The sequence below is a fragment of the Strix aluco genome, chromosome 20 (assembly GCF_031877795.1).
Source record: "Strix aluco isolate bStrAlu1 chromosome 20, bStrAlu1.hap1, whole genome shotgun sequence".
In the NCBI taxonomy this organism is placed as follows: Eukaryota; Metazoa; Chordata; class Aves; order Strigiformes; family Strigidae; genus Strix; species Strix aluco.
In genome coordinates this window covers 10,034,336-10,054,095 of record NC_133950.1, presented here as the reverse complement: position 1 = coordinate 10,054,095, position 19,760 = coordinate 10,034,336, and the positions used below count along the sequence as shown (strand labels likewise).

Sequence of the window (19,760 nt, the reverse complement as noted above, 5' to 3'; positions counted from 1 at the left end):
TGGGGTCTTCCCTTCAGACACCCCAGCTCTCACACCAGCGCCTCCAGCTCAAGGTTTCCCCGCAGGCAGCGTCTCCAGCCCGTGAGGGAGCTGTCAGCAGGGGCAGTCCCGGAGGGGCAGCCCAGGGGCACCCCTCCAAGGAGCAGCCAGTTGAGGGGGTCGACCCCCAGCCCTGCTTCTCCTCTTTGGAGGCTGGGAGGAAAACTGAGCTGGGGGCGGAAGGAGCCAGCGGGCCTGGGAGTGACACCTCACAGATTAGAGAGGTATGTGGCCTGGAACCTAAACACAGGATGTGCAGTGCAGAGGAAGGGCTGGGGGAGGGAGCGCGCCAAGTTAGGCACAGTTAACCCCTTTGTGCACTGGGTCTGAGCAGAGCTGCCCGCCCAGCCTCTGCCCTACGTCCCAGCAACGTATGTCCCAGCAACAGGAGCATGGTTGACCTGAGCAGAGACCACAGGGTATAGGATTAACTCCTTCAAGCACCACCGGCCTCCCTGGGTGAACCAGGGAGCTGCACCATCCCTGTTTCTCCAGTGTCTTTAGCGCAGCCAGTGCCTACCCGCAGAGGCAGCACGGTTCCATCCTCCCCAGCAAGAGATGCCGCCCGTCAGCCATTCCCTCAGGAGGCCCAGATGTGGCGGTTCCTGTCCTGCTTCCTCAAGCTCAGGGTTAGCTCGAGGAGGAAGGAGAGATAAGGGAGAGCCAAAACTGCCCGGTTCCCCAGGTCAGGGCTCACCAGGAAAGCCTGCTGGGGCAGCGCCAGCAGAGCCCGGACGGGTGGAGAGCTGCCAAGCCGGGGGGGAGCTGTGGCCTCGCCGGCCCAGCACACTGCATGGATGGGACTTGTAGAGAGGGGAGATTAGTGGGAAGCGTTCAGCCTGCTCTGGAGCTCTTGAAACATGGGATGATTAAACTAAGTCTCCTCCAGCTGGTAAAATAGCAGTGCGGGGACCAGAAGGACAAGATATCAGCCCTAATTTGGAGACTTGGAACTTGCACTATGGGAAGACGAGAAATGACAAAAGTCACGTCTGAGAGGAATGGCCGTTCTGGGATTGGTTTGGGGGCAAACACTAGGCAGGCAGGAGCCTCCTTCTAGCCAGCAGCACCTGAACTGCCAAGGGCTCCCAAGCCACATTCAGCACAGGGCAGTGACCGGCCGTGCTGGGGCCCCCACGCCAAGGAGCAGCAGAAGAGAAGAGCTGACCCACAGCGCAGTGGAAGGGAGGAGGCGTGTGGCCGAGCAGCCTCCCCCTGCCCACGGCGCTCACCTCTGCCTTGTACATGCGGATGAGGCCCTGGTTGACCTTGGACCAGGAGGGCACGGCGCTGATGTTCCAGAGCTGGTTGGAGTGCTCAGCAAAGGGGCCCGTCTTCATCTGAAAGAGACCCAAGAGCAGGGCTGAGGGAGCGGGGCCAGCCAGGAAGCTCGTGCACCAGCAGTGACTCACGCTCACACTCTCTCCAAGCAAACATTCCCACCAAGCCCTGTGACCCACGCACCAGCCACCTCACTGCGCCTTCCCTCCCTCCCTCCACACTCCCTCCTGCTGTGGCCACATCACATGAAGCCGTGGCAATCCAGCTCTCCCCCTTCCCTGATAAAATTAAGCCTTTTCCCTGCCACGCTTTCCTAATCAGACCTCCCTCTGCACACCTCCCTTTTAATGACTGCATTAAAAAAGCCCCACGTAAGGCCCATTCTCCCCCCCAGTAGAGCTTGGCTTAACGCTGTTCCTATTCTACCCAGAAACCTCCCAGTGCAGCACTGCTGGGCTTTCCAAGAAAATGACTCATTCCCCATTCAGATCAACAACAAGCAGCAGCGACAACGGCCGCTGCCTTCCCTGAATGCAGAGGGCAGCGCAGGTTGGCAGCAGCTCCAGTGTCCGCAGCCCACTCCACACCTGCCTCTAGTAGAGGAGGGCTCTGGGGGGAGGCAGGAGCAGGGGGGACATGCTCCAGTCCTGCTCTCCAAATGGGCTCCAGAGCTGCGAGTTGCTAGCTTGCAGCAGATGCTTTACATTTTTTTAATTTTTTTTTTTTTTTTTTTTAATACTCCAGTGTTTCTCCTCCCAGGGTGAGGGGTTTGGAGGAGGGAGGGCAGGGGGGAAGCTGAAATCAGGGACAGTTGCATGTAGATTCCCTGGGTAGTTGTCTCTCCTTCTCCTCCATGAATAAAAACAGACCCTCAGGGAGAAAAAGAAATACAACGCAGCCACTCTGACTGAGCAAAGTTCCCATGACATCAGAAACCACAAGGCCGGAGCTCACGCTAAAAAGGAGCGTGGGGAGAGAGGAATCTCTTGGACTCTCATTCTCAACTCGGGGCTCGAACAACTAACCCCTTCCCTCCACGCACGCACAGGCCTGGAGCGAGGGTGGAAAAAGAGCCTCCAATCCACCTCTCTGCCTACTGTAAAAGCAAGCAAGGCCAATCAATCCGCTTTGGGAACTTGCTGCTGCCCTTCTGCGAGGTCTGTGTGGCACCAGCCTGCAGCAGAGAAAGAGAGGGAAAGGGGGGGGGGGGGGACCCAAAACACCCCACTGCTTGGAGAACAACGTGTTTCAAACCTGCTGACCTCAGGGCCAGAGCACCGGGGGAAGTGGGTCTGTAGTTTTGCCGCCTGCCGGGAGAGCGCAGACGCACCCCCGCTTCCCCTCGGCGCTTCTCGTGAGCTGGGGGATGACAGATGAGCTGCTCAGCCGTTCCCGCTCCCCTCGGCCGTGCGCGCTTTCCTTGCGGATACAAGATGAAACGCGCAGATACACAAAGCACGACGCTACCCAGCGGAGCCGGCGTGTTATTAAGCGCAAGGATTTGGCACCGGCGGGCACCCAAGTTAAAGGCTGCCAGGGAGCTCAGCGCCAGGCGGTTCGCTCAAAGCATCCCTCCTCCTCGTATGGGAGATTTGGCTGCGTGTGTTTCGACGCCAAACCTCCCTCCAGCATCGCTGCCCTTCGCAGGGGCACAGCTTGCATCAGCCACCACCACCACTGTGCTTTGCTTCTCCCCCCTTCCCAAGCCAGAGCAAGCGTGCCGGAGAGCGCGGAGGAGGTGAGCGCGGCTGGCCGGCCCCACGCTCGTGCCTGGGGCTGTGCGAGCACCTGGCACGGCCGCCACCGAGGCCCTCCTCACCCACAGCACCCAGCAAGGGATGGCTTGGCTACAGTTTCAAACTGGGAGGGAAAAAATAAGGGGACAATGGGCGGGGGGGGGAACCAAAAAAAAAAAAAATCATCTCCTTCCAGCCACAAAGGGCAAAGACAGAGAGCTGGGGGGGAGAGCGAGAGGCAGCGAGCGCGCTGCAGTCCCGCAGTGACCCCAGGGGAACGGAGTGAGTCAGAGCAGCCATATTGAGCAGGAAATTACTCACAGACGCGGCGTTCCTGCCTCTCGGTTCCCAAGAGAATCGGCCTTTTGTAAATGGTTCCTCTGTCAGTGCCGGGGGGAGGGGGACGGCTGAGGCCGTGCTTTCCTGTCAGCTCCTTCCCTTCCAGCCGAAACCCGAGCCCTCCCTTCCCAAACCTCCAAATTTAGAAGCCAGATTGAAGCTGAAATTCCTGCTGCCTGCCCTGGGCCCTCGGAGGAGCATCTGGGCGATCACACTGATCCACCGCAACAGCCGGGGCGTACCCAGCACCCCTTTTCTGCACAAACACACACACAGCCCTGCCATCGCTGCCGTCCACAGCCCCTAGCACAGCAGGCACCGCAGAGATGCTCCCAAACCCTCCTCATCCTCGCACCTACAGGTACCACACGCACCCCACAGCACGGTTTGGCAGGCAAGGCAGCAGCACGGGGGACAGCTCGAGTCCCAGCCGGCTCCATAAACCTCACCCTATTCAAGAACCAAACATTCAGGTCCAAAACCACCCCGCAGATTTCCCAACAGCAGGCCAGCTTACGCAAGGCTCGCTGCTGTGCCTGCGCGCCGTGCAGGGTGGTGCTGCTGTAAGGATGCCTCCGTGGGTTCAGCCTGGACATCATCTTGCTGCTACTTGAAGAGCCTGAGGTTTAAATATACACGTGGCAAACACCACGACAGTGTATATTCATATCCCCGAAACGTCACCCAGGGGCTGAGAAAAATACCTGCTCAAGAGAATATTCTCTTGGCTGAAAGAAAACAACCTACCTCGGTTGTAGCTTGCTGAAACAAAACCTGCTCTCATGTCGGTAAGACGTACCAGACCCACTGTGGGAACTGTTATGGTGTTTGCTACATCCTTAACACCTTTAAAGGAGAGCTGTTTCCAGCTGACAAGCTCAGAAGAAAATAATATCGTTCATTTATTAAAGTCTTTAATCCCTTCTATCTTTTTCCCTGCTATTTTGTTTTGTTGTTGATTTTGGAGAGAAAGCATTTGGAGGACACACGAGGCTGTCTCAGCCCCCCCTAGTGGCAGTAACAGCCTTCCCAGGCATCTGGGAGAGAAAAAACAAATTTTAAAAGCAAAATCTTTACAAAAAGGTACCAGTGCCTGCATGAAGATGGATTGAAAACACCACGCATTTGATAATCCAGGTTGTTGCCATCCCTTAGCGGCTCACGCCAGCAGGGCCCGAGAGGAGGGCTCCTTGCCACCAGGTGGCACTCAGGAACTCAGCAGAAACACTGAATTCCAATATTCTCAACAAATGTGCAGAAAAAGAAGTGAAATCACTTATTTTAAAAGCCTACTAAAAAGCGAATATTCTGCAGGCAAAAGCAGAGTGACCTGAAGAAGCAGTATGGTGCTGTGTATTTTAAACTTTACATGTCATCTGTGCACTGAAGAATTTTCTACACACACGTCAAGATGTATGTTTTTATGTTTTTAACAGGTTAGTGCACTGTCTGGATATTACAGAGGCCCAAATTAAAACAAATCTTAGAGCTCCTTGGCTCCTGCTTTCCTGTCCCCATCTTGATCCCTTTCGTCAGCACCTTTTTACTACCCACGGCATGATTTCTCTCTGCATTAAGGGTTAAACCCTGTGAGGTGCTAAGTACCAACAAACCCTACTAGATTCAGCAGGACCTGACACAGCACCTCCCGGGGTTTGGGCCAAAGGCTCCTATGAAAATTTCCTACATGAAAAGCTAAGTCCGTATTCTGTAACCTCCCTTCTCATCTAATCACTAAATTAGAGGCAAGAGAGGGGGGGAAGCAACCAGAACAAAGGGAAAGAACCACACTCTGTCCTTCAAAATTAATCCCATCAACTCTCTCTTGCCAGAGACAAGAACTTCCTCACCACAACAGAGCATGTGGATCTTGCTCTCCCTGCCCAAACAAGGGGGCCAGATCATCCACGGCGGCTGAAGGCAGAAATCCGTGAGCTCCCTCGTTGAGAAACACTGCCCATGGTTGGCAACAAGCTGAATATCCCCAGTCCCTCACCCAAGGGCCCTCCAGTGCTTGAGCAGAAACACCGGCCCTGAGAGTGTTGCCAGGTGGGTGAATCTCAGCACCATCTAGATCATTTGCAAATAGGGAGCGTTTAATGGGCAACTCTCTCGGTAGAATCTGCAGGAGACCAAGCTGCACAGAGGTTTGGGAGCCTGCCCTACGCAAAGGAGGCCCAGGGCCTGCCAGGCAGCACCCAACAGCTGGAGGGAAGGGAGGTTATCTTGGCAAGCCCAGTCGTTTTGCAGCTCCGACTTCATCTTCCTCGCATACTTGCAGGCACCAGCCTTCTCCATTCAAGTTCCCACTGACTGATCCAAGGTTATTTGTTTGCTCTTGTTACAGCTCCCTTCAGCTGCAATCCACAGCCCATCTAGCTTAATTATACTTTCCTCTCAACATCCCTGTCTCAACTCATTCAAGGAGAGCACCTCAGACATGCAACAATGGTTCATCCGCACAGTTCCATGAGAGCAAACAAGCAAAGGAGGAAGAGAAAACCACAGCCAGAGCCAAGTATCTAATGTCAAGAGAACCTCCCTGTGGGACAAACCTTCCAGTCCTCACCTCTGTAATGAAGAGGATGCACTCCAGGAACATGAAGTCCTTATGGTTTTCATTTACCACCTTCTCATCAACAAAGTGTCGAGGCTCCAGATTTGGATGGTCTAAAAAAGAGTAAGAGACAATAGGAAGTAACCTGTGTGCCACCCCCCTTCTGAGATCAAGTTCAGTCAGGTCTTGTCCTGCCCCTTCTCCAGAAGAAACATGATCCTCCCATCAGAGCTTCTCAGAAATCAGCACAGAGCTGTTCCCTTCCATCTCATCTCCCACTCGAGTACCTCAGCTGTGAGAGCACCTGGTAAACTCCCCAGGGCAGAAAATGTGTTTTCTAGCACCAAAACCAAGACTCTCCTTTTAAAAAGCTTGTAGTCATTGCAATACAGACAGATGTACTGTACAAGAAAGCCTTCCATCTCCCAACCTAAGCAACTAGCTTTATTTGGAAAGCTGAGGAAAAAAAAAAAAAATTCAAGCCCCAAGCAAACTTCTGCTGTATTATACACAAATCTGACATATTTGAATTTAAAAGTCAGTCCCAAGCCCCATCATCTTTGCAACCTAGACAGACGGGGCAGGGGGCAGGCTGGGACACGAGAAGATTTTTGTTAGTACCTATCAGCTGGGAACTGCCCCATATGAAAGGTAGAAATTGGAAGTCATCCAAGCCCCACACGCCCTGGCTGCCAGCAGGTTCCATCCTGTAGGTCTTCTGAAGTTTTCGCATCACTTCTAGGTACCTGAGACCAAAGACAGAAGGAAGGGTTAAGCCAAGGCCTTCTTCTGTCTTCACTGACTTACACGAGGACAAGAACAATCAGTCTGGAGAGGGACACAACTCTCGCTTGCAAGCAGGACCGGCACATCCAGCACAGTACATAGGATATATATTCAGCTCCTTTGACAGAGAAAGCAGCCTGACAGCACGTATAGTAACAAATACCAGCACTTTTTAAAAATTGGGTTGGTTTTTTTCTACACCAGATTCACTAAGAAATCAAGTGGCAGGGGGTTATTTTATCTGCAGCGTCTTATGTTGGTGCAGATCTCTCCCCACTCCACTGTTGTTTGAAAACACTGACACTTCGCTCTCCTTCAACAGCTTCCAAAAGAGCTCAGAAAGCTTTCCACCTTGCAGCAACTGCTACTTCCGCTTTTCAGGTGGAAAATTAAAGCTGGAAGTACTATTGAAGGAATTTGTTTCCATGCCACCAAACAGTGATACAGCTGGGATTAGATCTCTCAACTCCAAACACCCATTCCACCAGTTTCATCACTACCAACTCTACCTCCTGGGCTGGAAACACATCTAGGAGCAGTGGAGGCCTGCCAGTTTCGTAGATGTTTGGGTTTTTTAATGCCTGAAGAGATGTTAGATCCTCTGATCAGATCTTCCTGTCCATCACAAAGCACAGAGCTTCACCCACACACCTCTGCAGAGCACAATAACCTGTGCTCAAGTAAAGTAACTTTCCAGAAGGACACTCAGCCCCTAACAGACAAGGTGCTATCACCTCTTTTGGAGATAGTTAAAATGGGTCACCAACACAGTCCATTAAAAAGTACATCTGCCTCCTAATTTTGTTTCAATTTGTCTTCAGTTCTCCCATTCTGCCCTTTTTCCCTAGGCCAGCAAACTCTTCAGCACTCACGTTCTCTAATTACGTACACAACTTTGTAGAAGGCCCTTATTTTCCCAGCTCACACCCCAGGAGGAGGCTTTTATAATTTCTTACTCCCAAATTGGTGCGAATGGGTGGAAGAAAGGGGGCACAATCAGCCCAGACTTCAAGAGGAGCCTGGCATGCAGAACAGGCAGTAACAGCTCACATCTCAGCTGGAAGGGGACACTGTCAGGGACCTACCCTCAAACAGCCCAGTGCTTCCAGTCCTTCTCCTTCCATTACCTCACCTGTTAAATACTTTAAAGACGATGGCCATCTGGTCATCCACTCTGAGCACACCGATTTTGCAGAGGCAGCAGAGGAAGGCTGCAAATGCAGCTTCGTGCCCTAGAGTTAAAAGACATGAAGAGACATGACACTGGTGTCTCTGGTCCCCAGGACAAGCTTTCTGTGGGCACAATGGCCCTTCAGAAATCACATCAGTCACAGCCCCATCTCAAAAGCCCCATCCCTATTGTCCTTATTAATGCCATGAGCTGACAATATTTCATCCCCACGCAGCACCCACCCAAAGTATACCTTCTAGACACTCATAAGGTGATTAACTTTGAGAAAATAAGAAGTTCCTGAGGAAAAACAGCTCCAGCACTGGGCATGCTGGGAGCAAGGCAGGGCCTTTCCCAGGAGCTTGGCACAGCAGGGGAAGTGTAGCACCGCAGAGTCATCTGCTCGGGAGATGCGAGGGAACCTCACATCTGCAAGTAAACAGATTTCCTCCCACTTCAAAAATATCTCGCTGTCGGAAGGATGCAGATCCCATGACGCTGCCAGGAACAGTCCGTCCCAGAAGGTACCAGGATCTCAGGCTGAGCCTCTGCAGCTTGGTCCCCCAGTTAACAGCAATGAAAAGAAACAACCAGCAAACCTAGAAATGTCTTTTAGTGAAAGGGACCACAGAAGAAGGGAGAGTACAAGATCAGCAGCTCCATGCTGTGAAGAAGTCCAGCTCCCACTATGGGAACAAAGTGTACCTACAGTCTAGCCACTGTGCTAGGACATGGGCCTCTGGCCTGGGACACACAGGAGGGGAGGAAAGGCTGAATTTCCTTCCCCAAGCTGACAAAACCCCCGCCAGCGGGTCCCTTTCCAAAGACAACATCTCCCCCTGGTGCCAGCGAGCCGCAGCTCTCCTGGCAAGCACTGCACAGCCTCCAGCTCTTCATCCTTTTACTCACGTCCTCCTCGTCCTCTCCCTGCCCAGGTCTAAAGTTGTGTTTCCTCGCACCCACAGTTCTGCTCTCCGCCTGTTGGTGAGGACACACCTGCCCTCCAGACAGAGGAGCAGAGCACATAGACGATTCTGGATTTAGTCTAACTAAAGCCAGTGTGGTTACTTCAACCTGCAATTCAGTATCAATTTAGGTGCAAAATGCTTCTACCTTCAGATTACAAAGTCCCTCTGTAAACAGTGGTGTCACTTCTAGGAAGCACCAGACCTCAAGACACCTCCCACTGAACACGAACTTGGTTCCCACTGTAGTTCCAATTCAAGCAATTGTATTTTATCCCTCTAAGCTGCCTACTACAGATCAGCAGGTACAGGACTGCTGTATGCGGTAAAGCAGCTCCTACAGCTTATCCCAGAAGGGCTCATATTTCCTCAGCTGAGACGTGAACAGGGTGTCATAGGTCTGGCACAGCCCTGCTCCCAGCCCCAGCTCTCTCAGTCACAGCCCACACTAGATGTAGAGGTGAGGAGGCCCCAGAAGGAAGGTGTTTGATTCAAGCTGACACTCAAAATACCAGCAATAACACATTTAAATAAACGCAGCACCAGGCTCCGAAGGGCCACTACACGAGGGAGTCCAGCCTCGCCAGCGCGCGTGCCCAGGTACCTGTGCCATAGTCAATGCGGGTGGAGTTCCCCACAGACTCCTTCAGGTACACGGCCACTTCTGGTGCAGCATCAGCCAAATGCTTGGGAATCACTGTTGCCACCAACTTTTCTGCTTCCTGAAAGACACAAAAGATTCCCTCAAGTGAGTGCAGATCTGTCACAGTTCCCAGGAACAAGTCACTCTCTGCTCAGACGCTGTTGCAGAGTGGGAGCTGCAATGGTGCACTCCTACAGTGGACAGAGCCAGCATGACAGAGGAGCAAATTCTCCTGTTGAAGAAGTCAACTCCAGAGATGGAGCAATTCAGGGAGAGCTTGTCCTGACACTTACCCAGGCCACACACATCCTGGAGGAAAAAAAAGCTCCACCATCCAAGTACATCAACCCAGTTGGCCACTAACTCATGTCCAGGACAAAAGCATCATAGAGCAGCAGAACACCTGCAAGCTCACTGCTGCTGGGCCTGTGCTGCCTCCAGAGCTTGGTGCAGGGCAAGTGCTCCGAGCTGAAGGAAGTCGAGCAGTTTCACAACCTTCCTCTGATTGTGTGTGTCGCCCATCAGCTAGCAGACACAGTGGGCAGTTAAAAAGCAAAGGAGTTCCTTGGGTTTGGGGGGCCCTCATGGCTCATCCAGGACTTGGAGACCCAGCCAAGGGCATTTACGTAGCCTGTACGCTCTCACAGGAGAAGACAGCGCCAGATCAGGGGTAAGTGATGGATATCAAGAGATGAAGCCTTCAGAGCTTATCTGAGCAATTCCTCTGTAGGCTGCTTGGCTGCCACACAGTGAGGGAGCCATTCTGCTACTCCTGCTGGGCACGCTGCCCTTCTGTAGGAGCTGCATGTAGCAGCTTTCACTACACGTGAAAGACAGGCTCACCTGGTCTAGTTTGGCGTACCAGGTCCTGAAGGCTTTGTTCCCAAAGCGAGAAGGTTGATCCACTGGCGGGGTTTCATCGATCCATCTGTCAAGAGTGTTCAGAAGAGCCACCAGCTTTTCAATGGGCTACAAAGACACAGAAGATGAGGGGTCATGGTGACATAAAACAGAGCAGTCCGTCAGGCTCCGACATCTCTGCCCTGGATTGAAGTCGTTAAAGCCCACATCATCCTTCCCAAGGGTGACAAACGGAAACAGGATGTGCCAACCCTCCCCAAAATGCAGAGGGGCCAGGAAAACCATCCCTCCCCTCAGAAGATCAGCCTAGTACAAAGCCCAGCCTGAGGCAGGCTCTCCAGTCGCCCACACAGTCTTTCATGAGCTGTAACAGCACTATGCTCTAAAACCTCTGGGAGCTACAGCAAGCTCCTAGCTGTAGGGCTCACAGGGCTGAGAGACAGGGAAGTGCTACACAATTCAGGGATATCCAACACAAAACTCAGACTCTGCATCTTGAGGGTTCTGCATTCCCCCCGGGATACAGCACAGCACTTACCGTATATCCTCGCCAGTGACTGATGATGTGATTTAAGAGGCCCTTCTCAAGGCCTCTAATCTTTGTCCTGAAGTGTCTCTTAGGAGTCAGGATTAGCAGTGATGGTGTTAGCATTTGTGCAGCACCCAGCGCAGCAGGGCCTAACGGCTAGTCAACCTTCCCAGCATGATTCTTGTTGCTTCAAACTCAGACTAACCAGACTGCCATGGCAGCTCCAACCCAGGGACACCCAGTGCACGTGACAAAATACAACTTACCCAGGTTGTACCTACCCAGGGGAAGAGGCAGCCTGGTTTGCCCACCAGTGGCCTCATCACAGCAAGCATGAGAAGCTCTTGGCTCTCAGAGAAACGTCTCAATACAAACACAAAGCTGATGGGAAGACAAATGCAACTGCAAGACAACAGAGCCACAGTTCTTACACCCAGTGCTGGAAGGAGGATGTGAGGAACCTGTGTGGGATGCACGAGAGCGACTGGAGGCGGCGCTGCTGTGGCCACAAAGGAAAAGGAGAGAGGTACAACAGGCAATACAGCACGATATCTCAAGCTGTACTGTTATGACCAGGGCTGGCCAGCACACGCAGCCTCCTCTGTGCCTTGCCCATACAGCTGGGGAACGGCTACACCCCACGCACCAAGAGGCAACACCATAGGCGCGCTTTAAGCAGCTCCAATCAGTTTTAGGAGGCTCTGCTGACAACTGGTCAAGCCTGCCAGAGGCTCAGGGATTCTCCTCACCCGACTCCAAGCAGCTGGAGAGCCGTCAGCCACCACAGCAGCTGGCCAGGCCCCGGGCAATGTAGGCTCCTCTGTCTCAAGAGGGGATTCCTCCTTCAAGGGGACAAAGAGGACAGCAGAAGCGGCGGCTGGTTTGACTTTGCTGGAGGCATCGACCGTGTGAAGCCGGCTGGTCTCCTGGGCTGTGGTTCAATTCTTCACGTTGCCTGCCGGGAGGATGAGGAAAGAGCCGAGCCCAGCAAGTTTCTAGCCCTTGAAGTGCCACTCGAAGGGGGCGGGCAGAGAGACAGTCATGGCAGAACCGTGCTGCTGCTGAACCAGCTGCGGATCGCTCCCCATGCCCCCCACTCCCAGGAAGAAGGGTCTCATGGCAGACACAGCCTCCCCCAGACAGCGGCTCCTCCAGAGCCAAGGACATGGTGGAATCAACCAGCGGGAAGCAGGATCAGGCAGGGGAGGGATCCGCCCACCCCATGAGACCTCAATATTTGGCCACTGAGCCAGGCTAGAGACTGCAACAGAAGACAAGACCTGAGCACCCCAGGAGCACAAAACACCCAAGTGCCAAGGGACATGGGAGGCCAGAAGCTCTGGGTGCCCTGGGGAGGCTGCAAGCTGGAGCCACTAACTGGCCAGCGCCCCAGATTCGAGTGGACCAAGGCAACGTGACCCCCTCTGCTTCAGCTCCCTGCTGCCCAAAATGCTGCAGAAACCTGGCATCTCCCCACTGCACCAGGCCAGGTTTGGACTCAGCTCTACTTCCTGGCTACTGCATTCCCCTCCAATTAAGCAACAGCGTTCCCAGCACTGGGTTGCATTAAATAATTAAATCGTGCTGGTGATTTATCCGCCGGCACCAGCAGCTCATTACGAGCAGCCACCGTATTTCAAACCCCTCTCAGTGAGCACTCGGTGCTGCCTGGATAAATGGCTGGCAAGGAGCGGCTCCTTCCCCCTCCCCAGATCTGCCCGCAGGCCTTGGGGAGCATGAGAGTCGAACCTCCCCTTCCCCACTGCTTGCTTTAAAGGGATTAAAAAGCCCAGCCCCACTGAACACGGGAGAGCAGGACCCAGCTGCCGGCTCAGCCACGCCAATAAATAATTAAAGAGATGTGGCTTGTTTTGGGTTCAAGGCCCTTTGAAAAGGGGGTTACTAAAGGAGCAGCTTCCCATTGTCCAGCAGAGGAAACTTGTGCATCCAGGGCTGACCCCAGCGGGGGAGAAGGAGGGGAAGAACAGAGCTTACGGGAACACAACCATCAGCACCACCACAGCCTTGTTTTGCCTGGCTGGGTTTTTAAGCTCTATTTTTGCTTTACCTTTCCAGTGATCAAAGCAAGGGCAGCCTCCCCGCCCCCTCCCCCCCCCCCCCCGCCCCCGACTCTCCTTGCTCTTCTCGTTGTGCTGATTTTGCATCCCCTTGACCCTGAGTCTACCACCGGTCCCAAAGGCAAACCACAGAGCCTCCTGCAGAGCAGAGACCTGTCAGCATCTCTCAAGAGCAGAGGCCAGGCAGACGGAGGTGCTGAGAAGGCATCACAGCAGCCAGAGCTGCCCGCGGGGACCAAGCCTGTCCCTGTGGGGCCCTGTCGGAGCAGGGAGCTGCTAAAATTGGGGCATTTGCTGCTTCCCCCACTCCCCTCCTGGAACCATTGCAAGCCACAAGGCTGGCCAAGATCCCTCAGTGCATCAAACTGTTTGAAGGGAAGGTCTGCTCCTCGCATGGCCAAAATTAACCTTCTCCTTGCTGCACTGCTCCTCTGATCAAAGACACAGCTTTAAAAAATTGCTTCAGGCTGCAGCCCCAGCAGTCGTTGCATGGATCCCCCACGTGAAAAGCACTCCCTCCAGGAGGAGAAGGCAGGTCACAGCCTATCAGTCATACAACCTTGTGCCAGACATAGTGTCTACGCCAGTCCTAAACAACAGCTCCGCTATCACTACTTGTCAGATGCCTCCAGCAAAACCCCAGACAGCTCCATGCAATTTTTCAGTAAGAGCAGAGCAAGCTCAGCAAGTCTCAAAAGGGGCTCAGCCCCCAAAGGATCCAGCTCTCGCTCCAGCAGACAGTTTGGTATCGACACACGCTACTCTGGAAACCATTAAGCTGTCTCTTTCAAAGCAGAGCAGACCATACTTTCTTTTTTTTTTTTTTTTTCCCATGGCAAAGCAATACCGGTAAGTCGCGGAGAGGATACGCATTCAGCAGAAAGGATTCCAGGAGGTCATTTGCCAAAGGAAGGCGTCCCCAGCATTTGATCAGGGAAGAAGATGGGACGGCACAAAAGCACATCAGCAGCAGGTACAGCAAAAGAGAAGAAAGCAGAGCAGAGATGCAAGCAGAGGCCACAAGGGGCTGAGCCTTTAAAAGCACAGATAAGCAGTTTGATCTACAAACGAACCCGCGTGAACAGGCAACCTCATCAACAAGGCAACCCTGGGGATGCTCCACCTGTGCCTCAAGTCACAGGCTTCTGCTCTCCTCAGCGCGCAGGGAATGAGACATGTTCCCTGACACTTCCCAAGCAGTCGGCATCGTGTCTCTTGTTTATCACCCGGACTGGGACAGTAGATGGAAAACATTCACTCCAAGAGGAATCTGCTGCACGGACACAGCACAGATACAGCTTTTCCTAGATAGCTGACAGCTCAAAGGAGTTGGCAGAAGAGGTTTTGTGGGTTTTTTCCCCACTTTGTTTTGCTCATTTTTAATGCTTTGTTTCCCTAGAACTGCTCTGTGAATGGTTGGGAATGAGCGAGATCATGACAAAGACAAAACTCAAAGGTGAAATGCAAACAGTGGAAAGCAAGAGCAGCATTTGACAGCAGTTTCTACTGAATTGAAGGAACAAAAGGTGGACACAAAGCCTGTTAGGGAGGGATTCATTATCCCTCATCCCCCCCATGAACTACAAGCAAGTTTCTCATTCACACACTGGCTGCTAGAAGGGAAGGCTGGGCTTAACACGCCTGCTTCAGACATAAATGACTAGGTTAAAGATCATCATGGGCTGCCTTCCTGCACCAGAATAAGCTATAAACACACAGGGCCCAGCCTGCTTCCCATTCTGCGTGGATCTTTTTAGACCATTCCCAGCTTTCTTGCACAGCTGTGCTAAGTTTGAACAGTAAAAACATACCCAAGAATCTCCTCATTGCAATGCAGAACAAGGGAGGGGGATCCAGTGTGCAAGACAGAAGCGAAGCTGGTGGCCACCACATGCTCTGCAGATCCCAGCAGCACCCAGAGAGGCCTCAGGCCAGCAGCAACTCTGGAGGATGTCTGTCCTTTCCCACCCAGGGACAGGGAGACAAGTGACTTGCCCAAGGTCCCACAGAAAGGCAGTGGGAGAGCAGGAACAGTACAGACATCTCAGCCTTTTGCCTGCAGCCAGGAGGGAATACCACATCTTCAACACATCGCTGGTTGAAGCCAGACTGAGAAAACAGGGTCAAAACACGCCCTTTCTTCATCCTCCTTTTCACCAGCAGCATAAGCCAACTGCATTTATTCTCCCTGTCTCCCAGATAAACTGCCAACTCATTCCTCACCTAGGAAATATTCACTGTAGAGTCAAAAAAAAAAAAAAAAAAGACAGAAAAGGAGAAACAAGGGATCCAAAAATCTTCTCCTACCTCTGAAACTTTGTATTCACAGGTCAGCTTCTTGCCCCTGACACCTTCATTCAGAGTGAGGATGAAGCCCATGTAATCTGCATAAGCCTGCAAACACACCCGAGAGAGCAGGGCGTTAGTGAATGCCCACAGTCCGTTTGAACAAGCAGCGCGGCATGGGAGCACTCCTGCACGCCAAGGGAACCTTTCCCAGCACACAATGCTGCTTTCTTGGAGACACCCAGGGTGCAGGGCTTACTGAGAGGTTACTGCTATTTTCGGCAGACCTCGGAGGCAGATGGCAATTGCACTAAGAACTCTGCATCACTGTAAAAATTACAGAGAGGAGAATCCTAAAAAAGCTTGCATCGCCCCCGAAATCCTTCCCTCAGCTCCCTGCCTCCTATCAGGTGAAATTCAAACTCCTTGGCTCTGCAGTCTAAGCTGTGACTAGACATCCCGCTCTGCACTGCTTCTCCCAGACCCACACTGTTATCAACCCTTTCCTCTTTTCACTCTTCTCCCATGCTCACTCATGATGGAGAAGGGGGAGACAGCCCAGGCTCCTCACTGCTCTTCTCTTTAAATTCACTGCTTTTGAAGCATCATATTCAGTGCAGCTCCACAGCTCTAAGTCTTTGTAAACACCAGCCTAGCATGCTGCCACCTCTCCTTCCTCGGGCCGCTCTTGCACAGAAATCCTGACCAGGAGCAAGTCCTTAAACCCAGGAGACTTAACAAAGGAAGCTGCACTCAGAGGTTTGCTTGAGACAGGGCTATAACTTAAGCTTCTCTTAAGACATCACAGATCAGTCATCAAGCGAGAACTTGCTCCTAAGAGGTGGGACAAGTCTGAGCTAACACACCAATCCCTCAAAGGCAGAGAGGGGAGAACGTGCCTGTTCCACCAGCTCCACACATACTGTAAACAAACATTATCCAGGAAATTGAAGGCCTCGGCTCTAGAGCCCCTTCCAGCACAGCAAGGTGGGAAGGCCCCAGGAACCAACCCAGCCTGATGCTATTAGAGGGCCAGGCAGCAGGGCCATGTTCAAGCTGAGTTCAAACAGCAATGGGTAAAGCCAGTTTTGATATCATGTGCAGGCTAGGTAGGATTAAATAGTTACCAACTTCTCGTCCAGCTTGTCGGGAGGGAGCAGTAATGACTTTTAAGCATCTCTGGTTTCCCTCAACCTCTGGGCTCTCCCTGGCTCACTCCTTTGCCAGAGCATTTGGCTGCCAGACTCCACACCTCACTGTCAAGTCATTTTCCTACAAACAAGCAGTGACTCTTTTGCTTTAAAACACAAATCAATTAATTTCCCATTACTTGCCAAAACCTGCTTTACCTTGTGGCTGTTTCCAGACCAGACCTGGATGCCACTGAAGCATAATAAGCACTTACCAGTTTCCCCTGACCCCAGAGCCATACCTGAGAGCGCTTCCACTTGGCCATGTCAGAAACCATGTTTATCTCCTTTTTGGGGATCATGAAGTTCTGCTGGAGGGGAGGAGCCACCTCCTCAGAGGTGCCTGGGAGATGCAAAAAAGAGGTAAAATAGAGGCAGTGGAGAAGAAGAAATCCTCTAGCTTCCTTTCTTAGAAATCAACATTCATTTCTCAGGAGACAGGAGCAAACAAATCCATCCCAGCTTGCACCATTATCTCAACAAGTCCTCCTCATCAAACGATATCCTCCCCACTCCTGGATAATATACTTCTAAGGACACTGCAAAGCTTCAGAAAATGGCATTATGTTCCGTTTCACCACTAAAGATGCATTTCTCATCCGGACAGAGAGGCTGGTGCCGAAGATAACAAAGACAACATCCAGCTAGTTTAATTATTTCTGCCTAGTGAAGACAAGCCTCAGGTTGTGCTGAAGCACTGCGCTCCCCTAACAAACTAACTGTGCCTTGTTTCTAGGGTGTTAAGCCTGAAGTGCATTCCTTTAAAGAGGACAACTCCTGCAAAGACAAAGCTGGAGCAATTCAATAGATGGCAGTCCAGAGCCACAGCCCCCAGTCCAGGCAGCACAGGGGCTTAGAGTATGCCAGGACACAGCCTCTTCCAGGTGGCAGCTATGAACATCTTTTAATTTTAAAGCTCTCTCAGAGCTCAGAATGTAATATTTAGCGCAAATGCAAATTGTTAACGCATTAGAGGAGCTCTTTTTCCCAGCATCCGAACCAAGGACCCAACCCTGCTGTAAGGGTGACCCCTACCCCACGCTCTCCAGAGCTCTGCTCTCAGCTGGCAGTCCTGCAGTGGGACACTGCAGAGCCAGAAACGCTCCATGACGTTAGAGGTAATTTGCATTATGCTCCTGTAAGTGCAACTTTTAATAGCAAGAAGCCGTGCAGCAGACCACTGTTAAGGAAACTGGGTGCTAATGTGAATATATGAATTCTGTTAAGAGTCACCCAGGTCATCTTTTTCATCCTAGAAAATCTGAAGGCATTTGCTCAGCACCAGCCACCCTGGCAACACTTCAGTGACTGCTCTCCACACTACAGCAAGTTCAGGCACTGGATCCCTAACATACACCACCAAACTCCAACTCCTTAAAATATTATTAGCTGCATTTACATAGAAAATACTACCCAGAAGCATCAGCAGCCTTTTCTGCAGCAGAGCAGCACTGTCTAGCAGGCAGATCAGGGAAAAAGGAATCCAAAGTCCCAGGAACCACTCAGGATCTGCTACAGACTTGTCACATAACCTCAGAAAGTGTCATTTAACTTCTCTGTCTCTCAAGTTCCCCATCTACAGAGCAAATGCAGTCTCATCACCTGCCTAGGGAGTTACGGTGCTTGGTTCATTCCTGTGCATAAGGTACAGGAAAACTTCTGGTACAAGGATGAGAGAAACAACACACGAGGAATTTAAACTAAAGATACGCATGCCTCTTCTGAAAATTCAGCACCCAACTCACAATGGCTAGCATCATAACAACAGAGCTCTTATTTTAAAAGAGCCTATAACATGAAAACAATTAAAAACTCCAGAGCAGCGGTGTAAAAAGGCAAATACTGACTTGTCCATTAATGCAGATGATGCATAAAGACCACAGATGTAGCCAGGGCAGTGTCCTGGACCAGGGGGATCCAGGTGTCAGCCCAACTTCTGTCTCATCACAGAACTTATTTCATCTCTCTGCATTTATTTCTCAACCATCGCTTCTTCTGACACACACTTTGTGCATTTCCTCTTGGGGAGGAGACCACAAATACTCAAGGAAGGAAACACAGTGAGAGCTGCAGAGCTTACAAGACTATAAAATTAATACAGATGCAAAAGTCCAAAACTAACGATGCGACAGAGACAAGAGCAGAACGGGTTAGTTTTACGATGAGAAGCAACTTGGACAAAAGAGACACTTTCAGTCTTATTCTCGTGGTGTGGGGAGGGGAGTCAAACTCAGCTGAGACAGACTTACCACACCAGCAACCACCACCCATCTCAGCAACGGGAAACAACCACAAAAAAAAATGGGCTACAGATGACAGGGAGCCCCAACTCCAGCTCTCCAGCAGCCTAAACCCCGATCCACCCTGGGATACGCAGGATGGACCCCCCCACCGTCACCCCTCACAGGACAGAGGGTCCCCCCGCCCCATCCCTGATCCCCGCCCCTGAGGGGTGCAGATCGCTCAGGGAGCACCAGCCCAGCCCTCGCCGTCTCGGGGGGATCCGGCCGGCGCCGTGCCGGCAGCTCACGGCCCAGCAGGCCTCAGCACGGCGCGGGGCCGGGTGGCTGCTGGTCCCGGGGTTCCCCGCCCCACCCGGCCGAGGGTCAGGCGGCCCCAGGGCCCCTTTGTAACCTCAGCAAAGCCTCTTCCCACCTCACCCCACCACAGGCCCGAGCGCTCGCCGCCGTTGCCCCCCCCGCAGCCTGGGGTCCGGCGCCCCCGGCCCAAGGACCCCCACGCAGCATGAGGCCCAGCCCACACACACCCCCCCGTACACCCTAGGCCCGGCACCCCGGCCCCGAAGACACCCCTCAAGGGCCCCGAGCGCAGCCCCCAGCCCAGAAGGCCCCAGAACCGCCCCCACCCTGCCCCGGCCACCCCTCACCTGCCCGCCGCTCGCTCTCTGCCATCTTCCCGGAGCCCGGCCACCGCCGCTGCCACCCCTCACCTCTCACCTCCAGACACGCCGAAGCCGCTGGCGGCCATCTTTGAGCAGGGCACGCCGCCCGGCCCTGTGGCTCCCGGGGCTGTCAGCTGGCGGCGTGACCCCTCCCAGCCACCGTCGTGGCCCACGTCGCCATGTTTGTACGGGGCACTGCCGCCTCTGCCCACACAGGACCGCGGGGCGGCCATATTTGTGCTGGGCGCTATAGTACTGCCAAGAGTGTGCGCGGAGGGGAGAGGGGACAGGGGACAGGGGACAGGGGAGGGACTCTTCTCACCAACTGCCGGAGAAATGACAGAGGAACCGCCTCTCCGCTCCCACCCCGGCCGCGGCCCTCTCTCCCCTCACAGCG

The 19,760-nt window shown here is 52.9% G+C and overlaps 1 protein-coding gene across 6 annotated transcripts in view; it reads right to left on the bottom strand.

The window, feature by feature from the left end:
* Nucleotides 1-19,725, bottom strand: part of PTPA (protein phosphatase 2 phosphatase activator) — a 29,014-nt gene extending 9,289 nt beyond the window's left edge. The window contains exons 1-9 of one of the 6 annotated variants that reach the window (XR_012625883.1): nt 19,349-19,724; nt 16,704-16,804; nt 15,293-15,379; nt 10,361-10,486; nt 9,479-9,596; nt 7,871-7,970; nt 6,574-6,698; nt 5,965-6,065; nt 1,272-1,379 (exon numbers count right to left, since the gene is read on the bottom strand). Coding sequence is in view for 5 of the 6 variants with exons in the window: in XM_074846599.1 (XP_074702700.1) it covers nt 1,272-1,379; nt 5,965-6,065; nt 6,574-6,698; nt 7,871-7,970; nt 9,479-9,596; nt 10,361-10,486; nt 15,293-15,379; nt 16,704-16,804; nt 19,349-19,373 (891 nt within the window). In the remaining variant the exon portion in view is untranslated. Of the gene's footprint in view, nt 1-1,271; nt 1,380-5,964; nt 6,066-6,573; nt 6,699-7,870; nt 7,971-9,478; nt 9,597-10,360; nt 10,487-10,916; nt 13,025-15,292; nt 15,380-16,703; nt 16,805-19,348 lie in introns of those variants that run through there. The other 5 variants (XM_074846599.1, XM_074846602.1, XM_074846601.1 and 2 more) reach the window with 5 other exon arrangements.
* Between the last annotated feature and the right edge of the window lie 35 nt (nt 19,726-19,760).